General features: G+C 33.5%; 1 protein-coding gene across 2 annotated transcripts in view; it reads right to left on the bottom strand.

Moving 5' to 3' along the window:
- Nucleotides 1–16,558, bottom strand: part of LOC132201215 (uncharacterized) — a 41,861-nt gene that overhangs the window by 15,182 nt on the left and 10,121 nt on the right. The window contains exons 1-2 of one of the 2 annotated variants that reach the window (XM_059627203.1): nucleotides 3,539–3,670; nucleotides 2,696–2,855 (exon numbers count right to left, since the gene is read on the bottom strand). In XM_059627203.1, coding sequence (XP_059483186.1) covers nucleotides 2,696–2,831 — 136 coding nt within the window. In that variant the 5' untranslated portion in view covers nucleotides 2,832–2,855; nucleotides 3,539–3,670. Of the gene's footprint in view, nucleotides 1–2,695; nucleotides 2,856–3,538; nucleotides 3,671–16,558 lie in introns of those variants that run through there. The other variant, XM_059627202.1, reaches the window with a different exon arrangement.

Genomic DNA, 16,558 nt, shown 5'->3' with positions numbered 1-16,558 from the left:
ACTGGATCAGGCGGTAGTTAATTCTAAGAGGGGAGATTAATCTGGCCAACTTGAAAATAGTTCATTGGTTTTGGATGCTTTTGTGTTTTTATGCCGGAATTTATATCAAAACTGGTCCATCGTTGATTGATATTAGCGCGCCGGGACGAGTTTTGCTACTGGGTAATTAAATTCAAATTTTTAATTTAATGATATTTCTTCATCTATAAAATTGATGCGCATAGAAAAGAAATTCCAGAATTTAGCACTAGCACAGGATTCAGGTTTCTTTGATGTTTTGCCGACCTTGATCTTTTAGAAATAATTCACCCAAATAAAATCTCCACCAATAGTAAGAAGAATGAAAATACATAATATTTTCCTCTTATTACGACTTGACTGCTTAAAAAATTTTGAACCTTAATTAAAAGTATAGTGTAAAGTTGCCCGTAATTTAATTTGAACCTAATAAATATCGATCCCAAAAAAAGTGGCTTTTTCGTAAATTAAATTACGATGGAATTTATTTTAAAATTATCATTTCATCAACCATAAAAACCACATTTATGTAACTCTTAATGTAACCAAAATGTTTACTGACCATTGAAATTCGATGTGAAAACACAATATCTTTCCTCATTTTGCCAATCATAAATAATGATTTAATTTCATTTTGGTCGTGGGAATCAATCAAAAATTATTCCAATGTGTGATCATAATTTATATACCACTCAACGGTTTATTTAATTTAGTAAATTACCACCAATATTACCATCAAGAATTACGAATTTCCGCCAAGTTTAGCCAACGAAAACTAATTCTGTTGCTTCAGAACGCAAATAAAAGGGAGATTAACGAGATCTTGTGGTAAAACTCATCAGCATTCTTGAAAGCAGCCTTTATGTGAATGGTTCATAAATTTGCATTCTCCGCATAATAGAGCAATTCTGCGGCTGTCGTAATACGCGGCGACCAACAACACACTTGCTATAAAATAGTTGCGAATGAAATGTACATTTTGCGTGCATAATCTGATCAAATTATCCAGTTCTATGAAATTGCATAAAAAAGAGCAAGTTAAAAATTTGCCAATAGTAATTACATTCTGTATATCATTTTAGATTATAGAGGAATTTTTTTTACTCTCACATAGGCGAAGATAATGATGGTTCATTAGAGAGACGTGGCGCCTGAGAGAGAGTCATTATTTATTGCTAAGTGAAAATTGGCGTGTATGTTTTGTTGTTTTGGCGAGGATGACGAAACAAACAGCATTTGATTTGAATCTTTGAAAGTGTGATTGTTTTTGATGAGGAAATCATTTGATCGGCAGACAATGGCGGAAAATTGCATAATTCCACACACACTTATTATTTTCGCACCATTGCAATTATAGAGTTGATTGCGAGTTAAAGATTGATGTGAAAATATAAAACATTAAGCAACGGTCAATTTAACTTGTGATTTTAATTCATGAATTTCATGAGTATTGGAAAACTTATTTAGCTGTGGTAAAAGTAATTATATGGCAACGAAAATTACCCAGTAAAATTTGTTACGGTAGTGAAAGGAATTCTGTGTTTTTTAAAAAAAAAAACTCGTTAAACACGTTGAGCAAAAAAACTATATATATTTTCAAAAATTAAAAAATGATAATAACACAAAAAGAATTCAGAAAAGAATTTAAAGGAAAGAAATATTATGAGAATTAGGAAAAATTTTATCGAATAAAAAATTCAAGTAATGAACACGCATCCTATAAACCAGTCGTGCATTTAAGTGGACATCTAGATTTGTATAAAGTTTATTTTTATTACAAAATGAACTAATGTTCTTTTCGTGTTATGATCTGCCAAATTGCTACCGGCCGTATAATTTCAGCAGAATTGCGCGGTACAAACAACAAAATAACTCAACTAGAACGCGTTTTATTTGCACTTGGACTGCCTCCAAAGAGGCTGCTCTAAATGCAAATCGCAAAACGCGATCCACCTATGGCGGCTAGTTTACTTAGAAAAAGAAGACTAGCCCGCAAATCGCTAATTGGACGCCCTGGGGCTGCGTGCAATCTCGACTTTCTCAATTTGCGAGAGGGAGATGCCAAATGGCACACGCACCAGTTCAAATAAAACGACGCCGCAAAAGGCACCTGTTTAACAAGCTTTAAAATCGGTTTAAATTATGTACCACTTTTTTGTAATGAAAATTAAATTTGAATAAATTTTTAGAGCTTCTAGAAGTTTTCTCACAGTAAACTAAATAAATAATTGCATAATAAACTGTAAAATTTTTAAATGAAAAACTTGTGGAATAAAATTTTTCTCAAAATTAACTCCTTGTTGTGCAATTATTACACAAAATGTGGAAATGTGGAAATAAATTTTGATTAAAATATCATTAGAGCAAGTGTGAAATTGTGCGATAATTATTAATTATAAAAAACTAAGTTTGCCCAAAATTGCAAGGAAAAATGAAAAAAAAAAATGATCTTTATTTTTACATTGTTGTACACTTTTTGGGTCTAATATCAAATTATGATTTGGAATACAAATCGTGCTACGTATTAACAATTGAAAAATCAGTTTAATCAAATAAAGTAGGTCTTCATTTTAGATCTAAGATTGCTCAAATGTATTTTGTAACATAATCACGGTCCGCGTCTCGCGAATAAAAGCGAGAGATCTTCTACGCAAATGATTAATTAGGTCTCACTCACCATCCTTTTTCAGGTAAAAGGTGTCTCCATCCGAGTGCCTGCTTACACCTGCAGCCTGGTAGACGGTCGAGCTGCCCACCGGGTTGCCGGCGAGCAAAAACGTCGCTGCGGCGATTAATGTCACGGACAGCGACATCGAGCGTCTTTATCGCAGCATCACCTGCAATCATAGAAAACCGGCGGTGTTAAAAAGGTCCTCTCCATCAAAAAATAGCGTGCGGTTTGCAAAAATCGTGGAAATTTCACTTGTCAACTTAAGTTGTCAAGCAACTTTTTATGCGTCAACCCGAGTGTGCATTACCGTGAGACTAGTTTTACAAATTACAGAATTTTTGCTAGCGAAATTTTTCCCTAGAATTCAGATGATTATCAACAACAAAATTTATTGGATGGATGTTCCAACAGACAAGATAGAAATAATCTTAGGGATGCTTTTTCATAAGAATTTAAGGGAATAGGTTATAGTTAAATTATTAATTCGCCTTACTTTAATTTAAAATTCAATTGATCCATAAATACGATTCAACAGGAATATTGACTGTGGTCTGTAGTGTCCAGTTAACGTTTGATTTAACAATAGAATGCGGTGATTAATTTGCATTCTTATTTTATAAATAAAATTTAAGTTTTTTTAGTGAGCAGTCAGCGTAAATTAATAAAAAAAAAAAAACTATATTTTTTTAACATAGAAAAATTTACAAAGAACAATTTTATTAATAAATAGTTTTTTTATTATAAATATAAAAATATAATTTAAAAATTAATAAAAACAAAAATAATATTTTGTGATAATATTTTAATTGATAGTTTATTTTTTAAATATTATACATAAAATAAACTTACATTTTGCGTAAATTTCCTAATAATATATCCCATATTGAACAAGAATCACTACATCACAGAACAGCAAAATAAAGACTGACGGCTCTTTGGTGTGAGAGCTAAAGTCCCCTCTCTCATGCATAAAACTTTATTTATTTTTCAATTGCAGGCGTTCAAATCACATCAACATGCCGCGCACTTCTCTATAACGATCCCCACATCCGAATGTAAAATATGAGCAAGTGGAAGCAACACGCGCATAATATGAGCGGAGATGATCGGGCCGTGAAAGTGTGTGATGCATGCGCTCCTAATAGAAAGTTAAACCCCTCATTAGCTGCGAGGAGCGCCACAATAAAAACTAGCAAAGAGAAGAAGAGACGTGCGGTGCGAAAGCTGAGATTCACACGCGTTCAATACCGATACAGCCAGACACATAATAAAATAAAACTGGCTGCTGGTTATCTCACGAGAGTTTACAAATCGAATTCACGAAGTTTGTGGGTGCCCCATTGTTCGGCAAAAGGTAAAAGCAAGAGTGAGGATTTTTTGCAGTTGCTTTCGATGAATGCCCTCTCTGATTGCGTATATTTTATTGCCACCCAGGATGTTATTAGTGAGAGAGCCGATCAGCGGAAAAATTGTTAACATGGATAATTGCAAATGGGATTTTTGCATGTTGGTGTTTTTAATTACGAGATGAGTGTTGGAGAGGAGGAAAAAGTTGGTGGACATCAATCGTACTTTCTTTATCTCTATCATATTTGCACTGTAATGGTAAAAATTTAATTGAAAATTTATACAATTTGAATCGTTCATAAGCGTTGAATTGATACCTATAAGTGAATATTTAGAAAACAATGGGAGATGATGAAATTTTAGAAATAAATATTGTTAACAATGTCTACCCTCATAAAACTATAATTGAAAAGGAAATAACGTTGCGCACATGAAAAGATTTTAAATTGGCAATAATGTAAAAAATGTAAGTTTTATTTAGTTGATAAGTTAAATAATTGTAGATTCTTAAAATAATATATAAATTTAATTCAAAATTATTGAGTAAAATAAAAATATCAAAATTTTTATTAAAATATTTGTAGCAATAATATTTTTATGACTATCTTTCCTTAAATTTGAGCTGTAATTAATTGTAAGTGTACATTTTTACATGAATTAATGCTAAATAAAAAATTTAAACCGAAGGTTAAAATGAAAATGGTATAAAAGAAGTACAACAGCAAAAATCGCAATAATTAAGAAAATCCTAAACCTTTCAAAATCTCTGTGGCTCAGAAATTTTTGACGACAACTGACAACGCATCATTAGTCCTAGTTGAATGCCGAAACTAACCAATTTTCTACACTGTTGAAATCGATAATTGTCCCGTTTCTCGTTGTGTCACAACTTTATTTTATCCAAAAGCAAACACCCAGCGGCAATGTGTTTTATTTTCGTGTGTCTTCCCTTGAGACTAACGACTACATTTTCCACGTGATAATAAAGGAGTTATGTTGTGTATATAATTTGATAACAAAGACCACGTGTGTCATTATGGCGGAGAAAAAAAATTAATGGTCACTTGTCAGAACTGCAGCGTGGCCCGAATTTCTCTCGAGTGTGAAATTGGTCCATTTTTAAGAAAATCTTATACGTCTCAATTAAAGCCGATGCCGTTCTGAGTTAAAAATATAATATGGAATGAAATTATGAAATTCGTAATATAAAATATTCTTCATCTGTCAGCAATTACTCGGATCATTCACCCAAACAGTTCTCGACGATGCAAATTATATAGCGAAGGGCAGCCAATTAAATGAATTTGTGCGTAAGAAAATAACGATCTCCTCTGCACGCCGTTAAATATAAATTCCTCTCTCGAGAGAGAGATGAGCAAAAAGTTGCAGGAATACGCGCGCAGGTCATAAAACTGCTACATTTAATTTTATTTATTTGCTAATGTGTAATTAATAAATCCGGCTTATGACAAAAAAGTGCGTTTCTACTCCAGGAAAAGCGGAACGAGCTAATTGCGACGGATATTTTTTATGATTCAATACGCGTGCAATTTCATACATGACTGATGTAGATCGTTTATGTATGTTGAGCTGCTGTCACTCAATGATGCGAGCACGTGTTAATTTGCAATCACGGCCGACAGCGAAAAAGTGACGATAATTTACCCCCATCGTAAAAACTGATCTGATCTTGATGTGCGTATAAACAAACAGTAAAATCCTTGATGCGGCGTGTAACGGTTTTAAAAAAAGAAATTGCTTTTTTTCCAATTCAAATTTGGTCAAGTCAGAAAGTTATATATCTTTGTCGGACGGAGAAAGAAACGAGTTTACAATGGCGACTCTCGCCCAATCCTGTGCTCACAAGGTGCCTAAACTTGTTAAACGTGTGCGAGTCTGACAATAAAGGTCCACTCTCCATGACCATTCGCCATTTCTTATTATCAATGTGAATATTGGATTGATTTTTCACATCTAGGGACACATTTTTTAAATATTAGAAACTTAAATTTCCGCACCGATTGAATAAATTATTTCTCATGAAATTTCCACACTGAAAATAGTTTAAATTTGTTCAAAAATCTTCAAAAGATCTTGTGAACAAGACTAAAAAAGTCTCGCTCATGAATCCGAATAATAAAATTTGCAAAGATCAATTGTATTATCTAGTTTTCGGTAGAAATTTAAATAAAAATAGGGCTAAATATTATAACCGCTCGTCATAAAACTAGAAAAATTGATAAAGATTTAATAATAATCATGATTTTTTTAACAAGAATTCAATACAAATTATTTGTCTATTAAATCAAATAAAAAAAATACTAGCATCGCTGCCAAATTTTGAATTTAAATTCAGTATTGAAGATTCAAATTTTTTAAGAAATAAAATTTAACTTTTAATTTGTATTTCGCATTACATTGATTTTAAAGATTCTTGTAAATGCAAAATGCAATAGGCGGAGTCCATCACGATGTTCCGTCGTGTCTACTTGCACTGTTCAACTTAATGACCAATGCAAACGTATTATAATTTCATTACCAGGGCAATTTGCGACCGACTGCGATTGCTTCGGTCATCGAAGTGTGTGCTCGACATTAATTTCCACAGCCCCGAGAGGCCTTCATTATGCGTGTACGTGCTTGTATCAAACTCTTGTGGTAATTACATTCGCACAGATGTGTGCATATAAATGCAGTTACGTCTGCGTATTCTTGCAATTATCCCGCATCCGCGAGACGTTTTAAAAAGCTGCACAAAGTGTATCAATTGGCCGGATTGATTTTCGCTTCCCTCGAGGTGAAGCTGAATTGGCCAATTATTGGTCATTTACCTCGCTGTACATCGGAATTTTTCGCACAAATACTTTAATATACTGAGACTGATATAAAAAAAGATTTAGAATGTTTCGCAGCTGATTTTAATCCGGATGGTCCAGTTATTTTTTTTTTTCGAAGGTTGTATTCATTTTTTTTCCAGACCTGTAGTGACACCCATGCGCCTTTCAAGGAGTTCTCCCACTTTTTATATACGTATATTAAAAGTAAAAATTCGCAATACATATTTTTACAGTTGGAAGTCTCCTTATTCGCAGGGGGTTCATTATTTGGGTTGGAGCTGCGGGAACGATAACCACTTTTTTATGTAGCATGCAAAGTGTACCAACCACTTAATTTTTTGGCACACGATCGCTCCTTATCGCCTCTGGAGTGATGACGAATTAGTTTTGAAAGCAGTTTTGAAAAGAGGCTTCCTCTCAATTTATTGAACATTGAGTAGGATGTGGTTTCAGCCTTAATTACTTTCAACTCATTTTCTTTTTTGGCGAAATATTTTAAGAGAGTTCTCAAGCGAATTTAAATGCGTAAACATGCAATTTCCTTTTCAAAACTTGTTAAGCCGAAGTCAGATTTTCAGACGGAAAAGATCAATCTGAGTCCTTTAAAATTGCATGGGAAGTAGCGTTTTAATGGTTTTAATCTTGAATCGGTCATTCAAGTCTCCAGACGTGTCTCGGCAGAAATCCTTTTGTCCACTTTCGGGCGCCGGCTTTCGTTTATGCTGAGAACCGAATTTTGTGTAGGTGAAAAAAAAAATAGCCGTTAAATCAGGTTTCAGTTTTGGAGAAAATAAGAGACTTCGGACGTCATAGGACAGGTTTTTTAGGTATTGGTCGTATGGAAGGCCACCGAGAAAAAGAAGTTTCGTCATAGAAACGACTGTTGATTTGCAAAATATCTCGCAAACTTGCTTATTAAAAGTCGGCGGTGTGTCTACAAATGCCGCGTTCTACCTTTTAAGGTGTCATCCTTGTTATATGTGTCTGGTTCAAATGAGCATATAATTTATTTTAATGACCTGCAGATAGACAAGCTATTTTTTTTTACTTATTTGCTTCAATGTATAGGACGGGATTTAGGCAATTAAAAAATAATGGTGGATTTAGAAGCTCTCCCTTGTTTAAAGCAGTGTTATCTTGGTGTATCTACGTGAAGAGAATATTTATTTTAATTAAACATGCGCACTGGCAGAAATTTACTGCCAAATAAAGTCTCAAAAGCTGATTGCGAGTGTAACGGTTTAAAAAAAAAAAACACTGTACACAAAATTGTTAATTAAGATGAATAGAAGAGAATTTGAAAAGAAATTTAGCACAAACTTTTTTTCATACGACTGAACGGATTGAATACAAAAATTCAATTCCCTTAGGATATTATTAAACTTAGTTTTACGAACACTAGAAATTGGAAAGTATACCCTACATTTTATTTTTACCTCTGCAAAATTCATGACTTTATAACAAATGGAGAATAAATGGATAAAAAAAAACTTTAAACGAACTTATAAATTTAATTTAAAAAAAGTTTTCCAATCAAGATAAATTGCACTGCTTCTTTTTGCTAAAGAATTAGCAGGTCGGACGACAAAGAGCAAACGCTTTGTTTGAAATGAAAATCCGGTACGGAGGCTGAATCAACATTTGCGACGTGCAAATGAGTCTCCGATGTATTGGAGCACCTGTGCGCCTTCAATAAATACGGCCAGTACACGCACGTCTCTCATTGTCGCTCAAACAGACCCACATTATTCATCCGGCACGATCGATTACACACTCCCGGGGGCAGAACCATCTCTCGTTTGCAGGCCTGGTTAAATAAAGTGGTCACTTATTTCCCTACTTGGCAAAGATAAAAAATTTGAGGAGTAGCATTTTTTTTTCATAAATGGATTATCCGTTAAATTGGTCAGTTTTTTGTAATAATTCATCCGGGAGAAAAATTATGGTGAGATATAAGTGGGGATGTTAAAATAGAGATGCAAAAAACACTCTGCATTCTGAAATAATTGCTTATCACACCCAGAGATATACAATAAATACTGTTCAAGAACGTATGAATAATATTTCCATCTGATATAAAGTTTATAAATTGGAGCTGCACGTTGATGCAGGCATATTAAATAATTGTATTATATATTAAATATGAATTGAAGACTTCGTTTGAATGACTGTTAATTAGAATAGGCGCACGACGCGTGAAATATTGGAAGACACTTAAAAAATGCACAATCATCTTGAGACCACTTTTTGTCCATCTTAAATCACATGAACTTCAAATGATAAAAAGTTAATTAAAATTTAATTACCTGAGAGCATTCAATTTATAGATCAAAAAACACTGGCTGCTTCTGTTGTGTGAGTCAGCGAGAGCGCGTGACCTTTCTAAAGCCAAATTGGCTTGAGAGGAAAAAGCGCGTGTCTCGGTGATTTTTTTTTCTTCTATTCATACACAAGGATTTGCACGTGATCTATTCATAAATCATTCGGCGTAAAGCAGGTGTTAATTAAATTTAACTAGATTTATGAAGTCGCGAACGGACATAATTCCGAGTGGATTAGAACTATACATCATCTCAGTGTACGGCGCCATAAATCAGTTTGTCTTGTACGCACCAAAACTACTGAGAAATTAATCATGAAAAGTTTAGCTGCAAAGGCCGTTTCGCTAATTGAAATTTTGGAAATTAATGCCTGTTTGTATCCTGTTTCTTGGAGAAGTCAAGTTTTTGCAAGGGTTTTTTTATTAAAAAAAATACAAAAAAAAAACACAAAAATTCAAATTTTGGCCTGAAATTTTTGAGCCAAGAGTTATCATAAACTTAAAAACAGCTTGAAAAAAAATGTTTCAAGAATCAGATGAGATCAAAAAACTTTAAAATAAGCTGGTTTCCAATCATTTCAATTTTCAAAAGGGACATATTATAAAGATAAATTTTGTGTACATACTCATATTAAGTAATAAATGAGAAGAGAGCAAAATAAAGTAACATGAATGAATGACTATGTAATAAGGAAAAGTTCTAAAAAAATTTAAGGTACTTTAATACTTCGATCAATATGTTGCAATATAGCGCCTGGTATAATTTTTTTATAGCTTAATCCACATTTAAAAATATAGATATGTAATTCATATGATGAAAAAAATTGCATGAATGATTGTGACAATTGAAAAAATAAAACTATTTTTAATTACTAACTTTTTTTAACATGGAAATAAAATAAAATTTAATATATAAGTGAAATTAATTAAATAATAAAAAGAGCAAGTTAAAAGAAAAATAAATATAATACAGTAAAAGTTGTTTTAGTTAACTGGAATCTCTTATATTAATTATTTCATCCAAAATTGTTACACTGTTTTTGTACATTTTCAAACATGAAATGAAGATAAATTTTATGTATAAATCAAATTAAATTAAATAATTAAAAGCTTGCAAAATGTTGTTAATTCGTTTAATTTATGTTAACTTTGAGGGAGAATAACAAATTTCCAATTATCTCCTTAATTAATCTGCATGTCAAGCCCCTAGAAAGTGAGTCCACGTCAACAACGCACGATAAAAGTCGTAAAAATGCTCGAATGAGAAAGTTCCGTTTCAAAAACATCGTCGCCGTGTCGTGATGTCATTCCTTGAATTCTGTCTCTTCATCTCTCTTCTCTACATAATGAAAAGTGCGTCGGTCATTTTTTTTTCACATGCACTAGTCTTTCTGAAAGTGATCTCTCACGCCGCGATCATGAACTTGCATTCGCTTCTCTCTCAGTGCACTGCAATAATAGTAAAAAACTTGCCCACACATACAAGGCAATGACACTCTTTCTCAGCTTCTTACAATACAAACACACACAAATGCCCGCGTCTTTCTTGCTTATTTATTTTAGCTTAGCCGGCTCGGTGGATTCTAAAGCTGGTCACTTTTCATCCGCGACTCTGCTAATTATCACGAAAGATGACGACGCACTTTCTTTCTTTCTTTAATTCCTTCGCGCCGCCGGGAATAGAAAAATAACACCGCGTGGAATGCGCTGTATTTTTTGCCTGCATTATCTAGACCGTCACAGAGAAATAGACAAAAATGAGACATCATAGAGGCTGATCTGTTGACAAAAAAATTGCACAAGTTTGTTTACCGCTCATAAGGCACGAATAGAATAGTTTTTCGTAATCCTTCTCTATTCACAAATGACACAAATGACTTCAAAAAGACTCCGGTCGTTGAATAATTACAAAGGAATAGTCAAATCACAGACCGTAACGGACTTTAATCAAAATGTAGATAAAAAAAGGTGTTCGCGAGATTAAATTTAGCAATTCAACTCAAAGTGTCTCCGTGTCACAGCAAAATTTATAATTTTTCGTAATAAAAAATAGTGGCCTAAATAATTACACTCCAGAAAATTTTCAATATTTAAGAAAAGCTTGGAAATTGAATAGTGTATTGTATGTACTAATTTTGGTGAAAATAATTTCTCAGCGTATGAATATCGACTGCAGATGACTTTTCATTTTGTTTATTTCAATAATAAATTACCTCGATCTAGACATTTTTCTACATTCACTTGTTTCAAAGTTATTATTATTATTATTTTTATTGATATGTTTTAATAAAGTAGACTAGTTTTCTAGGTCCATCTCTTTATCTTTGCCATTGCGGACGACAAAAAGTTGAATATAATAACAGACAAACACCTGCCCAGTTAATAGAAAGGCCGAAACAAGTTTTCAAGCAAGATCATTGCTCTCCTAGGAACTGCTAGATAGATGGAGAGATTCGCTGATGAAATTTATTACACCGCTCACGCTATGGCCCGCGGTTTATTTGCATGAAGCTCACTTTTAATATGCGAACGGATCAAACGGAGCGGAAAAATTTTATGTTTGATTCTCCGTTATAGTAAGATTTTACAGAAATTAAATCTAGAATATAATTGCTCTGGTTCTTTTCTCAAAATGTTGAATGTTTCTTCATCTCACAAAGAGAGAGGAATATAAATTATGAGGAAAAGGAAAAATTCTTTTGAATGTCTCTTTTTACGAAATATTCCTCTTCCTTCGCCTGAAATTACCATTTTAATTTTTATTAAGGCCTACGAAACCGAAAATAAACCATAAATTAAAACACGAAAATAGAATAAAAATAGATATGCAGCGCGGCGAGCGTCAGTTCGTCCCGCCTAATTGATCTCAATTTTCTCCCGTGCGTATACAGAAGAGTGCGCCCATTAAATTAATTAGGCGCCGGTTCCAATCAAACACGGCCTCGGGAGAGAGGAATAATTTGTATTATAAACACAGCTATGGATGTTTTTATTCGCCGGGGCGGTGATTTACATTTTGAAAAGACAGGCGACACGAAACCGCCGCAGGCCTTGGACGAGGTGGATAGTAATTCAGTGGCCCATAAAAAATACATAGATGTGTGATTAACGATGATAATCCAAGATGCGAATTTCTGGATGATAAATATAAAAGTGGGCTAGTCCGAGCGGAGAATGTATAAAAAATTCACATGAAATAGCGCACGTACGCCTTAATTCACGTTAAAAAGTAATCAAGCATTTAAAAGTTTGAAAAATTGACTTGCATTTGACGGATACGTGCATGGTAGAGAGAGGCATTTAATTTTTTTCAGATTAGCGTGATCACGCCGCATTTGTCTTTTCATCACGAAGTTTTTAACAAATGATCAAAGCGAGAGTTGAGCAGGCAGGCGTTTTCCTAAATTGCGTTTTTATGGATGAAGAGGTGGCCAGATTGCTTTTTAACTGGAGATATATTATTCTGCTATTTTAACGGCTTAATTTTCGACAAATATTTTTTTTATATATATTTTTTGCTTCACACCGTAGTTATAGAAGACAATCTTTAAGTGTCTAAAAAGCTGGGTTAACATCTCAATCATGTTCAATTTTTTTTTTTAATATTCAAGATAAAAATTGTGATCTACTTAAGCGTTGTTTTGTAGGTCAAATTGTATGTAATGATCATAGAAAATGTAATATAATTTTTAGCGTGGTTCATATTTAACATCAAATTTGTAGAGAAAACTAGTTTTTCAACTCAGCGACCCCGTTTGACTATTTTAATGGAGCAAGTTTATCTAATTTGATGATTTGGCTCGGAATTTAATAGCTCGTCAAACAAGTATTTCCAATTGTAAATCAAAATAATGGCCTTTTCATTACTTCAAAAACCACTTTATAAAACAAATGCAGTGTCGAAATTTTACGATCAATTGTAACGTAGTCGCAGAAAAAATATAGTCAAGTTTAATCGCCATAATTTTAGTTCTGCCTCATCTCTCCGCATACCAATAAAAACACGTGTCATTAGAAAGTATCCGGCGGCAAAATATGCAGAGTCTATTATATATTATTATTATTATGCTGGTAGCATCTCCTCTAAATTAAAATAGAACGAATTTGTTAACAAGATTTCACATCCATTTGCATACAGATGCACAGCAACAAAGCTGTCAATTAGTGAGAGCCCTAATTGCTTCCTCTCCGTCATTATTATATCGTCCCACCAGGGAGGTTGAGAATTACGCAAAAAGTGCAGCGCTACTGACACGCATTCGAATGCACCTGTATAAGTGCACAATGATAATCGGCGCGAATTATTATGATGGATGGGTGCTGCACGTCCAGCGGCCGCCGTTATTCTAAACGCCGCCGTAATACAATATAATATCATGTTTTATGGTGCATCAAGGCCGTGTGTTTTAATGCACGAGATATATGAAAATGTGGCACACGTCTGGGAAGAGAAAAGTGCAGCGTCACGATGGGTGCCGCCGTTTCTCCGGAACTTTAGTTACTTGAATCGTATAAAAGCGATTTGCCATTTCGCTAAATTGCGGTTTTGAGTTATTTATTGAACCGACAGAGAAGATGACAACATGTCTTTCTGCATTTCTGTCAGAGATCCGGTGAAATGATTGATGGGCTGAAGAGTATGTGAGGCAGCTGCAGAGACCTCGAGATTTAATTGGAGCAATTTTCAACTTTTGCGTCCCACCAGTGTAATCCTTAAAATTACAATTAATACAAATGGAAAATTTTATGCTATATTAAGTTTTATAAAATTATAATTTAACATGATTACATAAAAATGAAATAAAGACATATTTTTTACAAAACATTTATAATTTTTTTTAAAGTTAACAATTTATTCTTTTAATTTTACTAAATTAAAAATTATTTCTCTTCCTCTTTGGCAGGTTTTTCTAAAGTACGTATTTCTAATCTTCTTTTTAACAAAAACTGTAAAAAATAACTTAATTTTAACGTTATCAAACTGCTGGAAAATTATAAACTTTAATAATGGATCTGCCATGAACTTCATTTGCTTCTATGCTTCTAAATAATAATAAATGAAAAATAACGTTAAAGAAAAGCTTTATTTTAACTTGCGTACAGATTTATGTAAAAAAGGTACGTTTTTAGTAATAAATTACTTGAAAGACTAAAACTTCACCTAGGCGCTTAATTATCACGCAAATTTATTACCAGAACTATTTCCATAAACTTGATTTTTTTTTCTCTTTTCTGCAAAGGGTCAGTTAAGAAAGAATACACCAGTGGAAAGGTCACGCTGTTTCTCTTTGACGCGATTTCCCTGCTGGCCAGACAGATCCTAGGTAATTAATTACACACAGCAATTTGCGGAGATAATTAAATTTTATGCATACGTTGTAAATAATACACAAACGTCGCGTTCCTCTGCTTCAACGGACTTTGTGTGTGTTTTTTTCTGTGGCGAAAACAGTAAAATAAGAGATTTCATTTTCTAGGCTCTGAGTAAAGAATTTGAAAACTGCGGGTGTAACTTTTGGCCACACGAGAGAGCGAGAACATTTTTTTATGTTTGGATCCATGTGATGTCAACAGAGTTTAGGAATTTGGGTTGTCGTTCGCCTTATCTGATTTTCTTGTCATGAGAAAAAACGACGACGCGAATAAAATATTATTTGTTACGACACATTGGACATTAGAAACATTAGACGTTAAGCACCGTTACTTTGCAAATGTATATCTTTTTCCTAACAGTGATGTGGTTTTGATATTAAAACACTAAGCTACAAGAAGATGTCTTTCACCAATTTATATAACAGAAAAAGTGGTAATCAAGAGGCGAATTATGAGATAAATGATTAACCGGGCTTTTTTCCTTGTCGAGAGAAAAAATTTTGTGTTTTTATTTTTCACACAGCTCGGCTAGTATTTTTGAGTAATTTTTTTCCGTGTTTTGCATATTTTTTTCCCCAGGAAATATACGACTACAATTAATTGCCGAAACTATGATCCTGCTGTGTTTGAGTGTGTCGTGGTTTTTTTATATATAATAAATAATCTTCTTTTGACAAGGACAAGCCTGTTAATGGTTGTTTATTTCTAAATAATGTTGGTTTTTAAGTCCAAAACTCGATACAAAAAATTTGTGAAATAAAAATAAAATTGTTGAATTGTTGAACAAAAACTGATTACCACAGGCCATGATATAATAATTGAAAAATTAATATTTTGGTGAATATGCAATTTAAAAACATTTTAAACATGGATTTTATTTCCCTTGGTAAATTAAAATAAACGAGAACGAAGTTGCCGAATTTATCGCACTATTTTCCTTATTATCCAATCAAATTACTTAAACACATAGCGGCGGTGTTTAAATTGCAAGGGTTTGGGACAAATTTTACGACTTGAGATGATTATCCGACCTCACTTCAGGCGGGGTGTGTTGATGCCAAATTTACGAGGTCTTCAGCCTCCGCAGTCTCCGTGTTAATTTTCCCGAGCCCGCATTATTTTTCGAAACTTTCTGACACATATCTTTATTATTCGGCGAATTTATTTCCAAGAAGCTCTTTCCGTGTTATTTATGGCCGAGAGAATTTAATCGTCAGCTCCGCCGCGCTTAGTTATTTACGAAGCGATTTTCCTACTCGGGCCAAGCGAGCGCGGTAATGACGCGAGACGAGAGCAGGCCAATGGACCCGTTGATGGTGAATTTGGCATCCCTTGCTCTTTAATTGCTTCGGTAGAGGAAATTTGTGTCATGCTAGAGATTCTAACGACTGGGCCCCGTGTTGAGCGGATTTTATCTGGACTAGATGGCGCAGGGAATTTGCAAGCGAGCCTGTTTGAAACTCGATCGCAATTGATGCGCAAGTTAATCAAGATTTAGAAAGCTCAATTGACAGACGTGAAAGGTTGTAAATTTGGAGTATGTGTTCGGTAACATATATCAGATTTATATACATATCAAGTATAAGCCATAGTAAATAATCATGAGAGAAACAATTTTTTATTTTAAGTAGAAATTTCAATATTTGTATAGTTGACAATTACTAAACACAATAATTAATGGAACTGAAGAGATCGGGCTTTTCCTCGTTGCAAAAATGGTTTTTATTCAAAAACAAACGGCTCAAAAACAAAAGAGCCGTTTGTTTTTTAATAAAAACAATTTTTTTGCAACAAGGAAAAGCCCGATCTCTTCATTACCATGATCATCTCCTTGAGTGTCAACTTCTTCAAACGATAATTAATGATAAAATGAGTCATTTTTTATTACATTTTGAATAAAATTTATTTTGAATGCCTCATTATACAAAAATATATTTAAATTAAGCGAAAATTCATGGATAATTTTATTAAACTACTGGTAATTGTGATAAA

This window comes from Neocloeon triangulifer, unplaced genomic scaffold (genome assembly GCF_031216515.1).
Source record: "Neocloeon triangulifer isolate White Clay Creek 2 clone unplaced genomic scaffold, ASM3121651v1 ptg000014l, whole genome shotgun sequence".
In the NCBI taxonomy this organism is placed as follows: domain Eukaryota; kingdom Metazoa; phylum Arthropoda; class Insecta; order Ephemeroptera; family Baetidae; genus Neocloeon; species Neocloeon triangulifer.
Note: the sequence above shows the minus strand (reverse complement) of the source record. Positions and strands in the feature narration are given on the sequence as shown.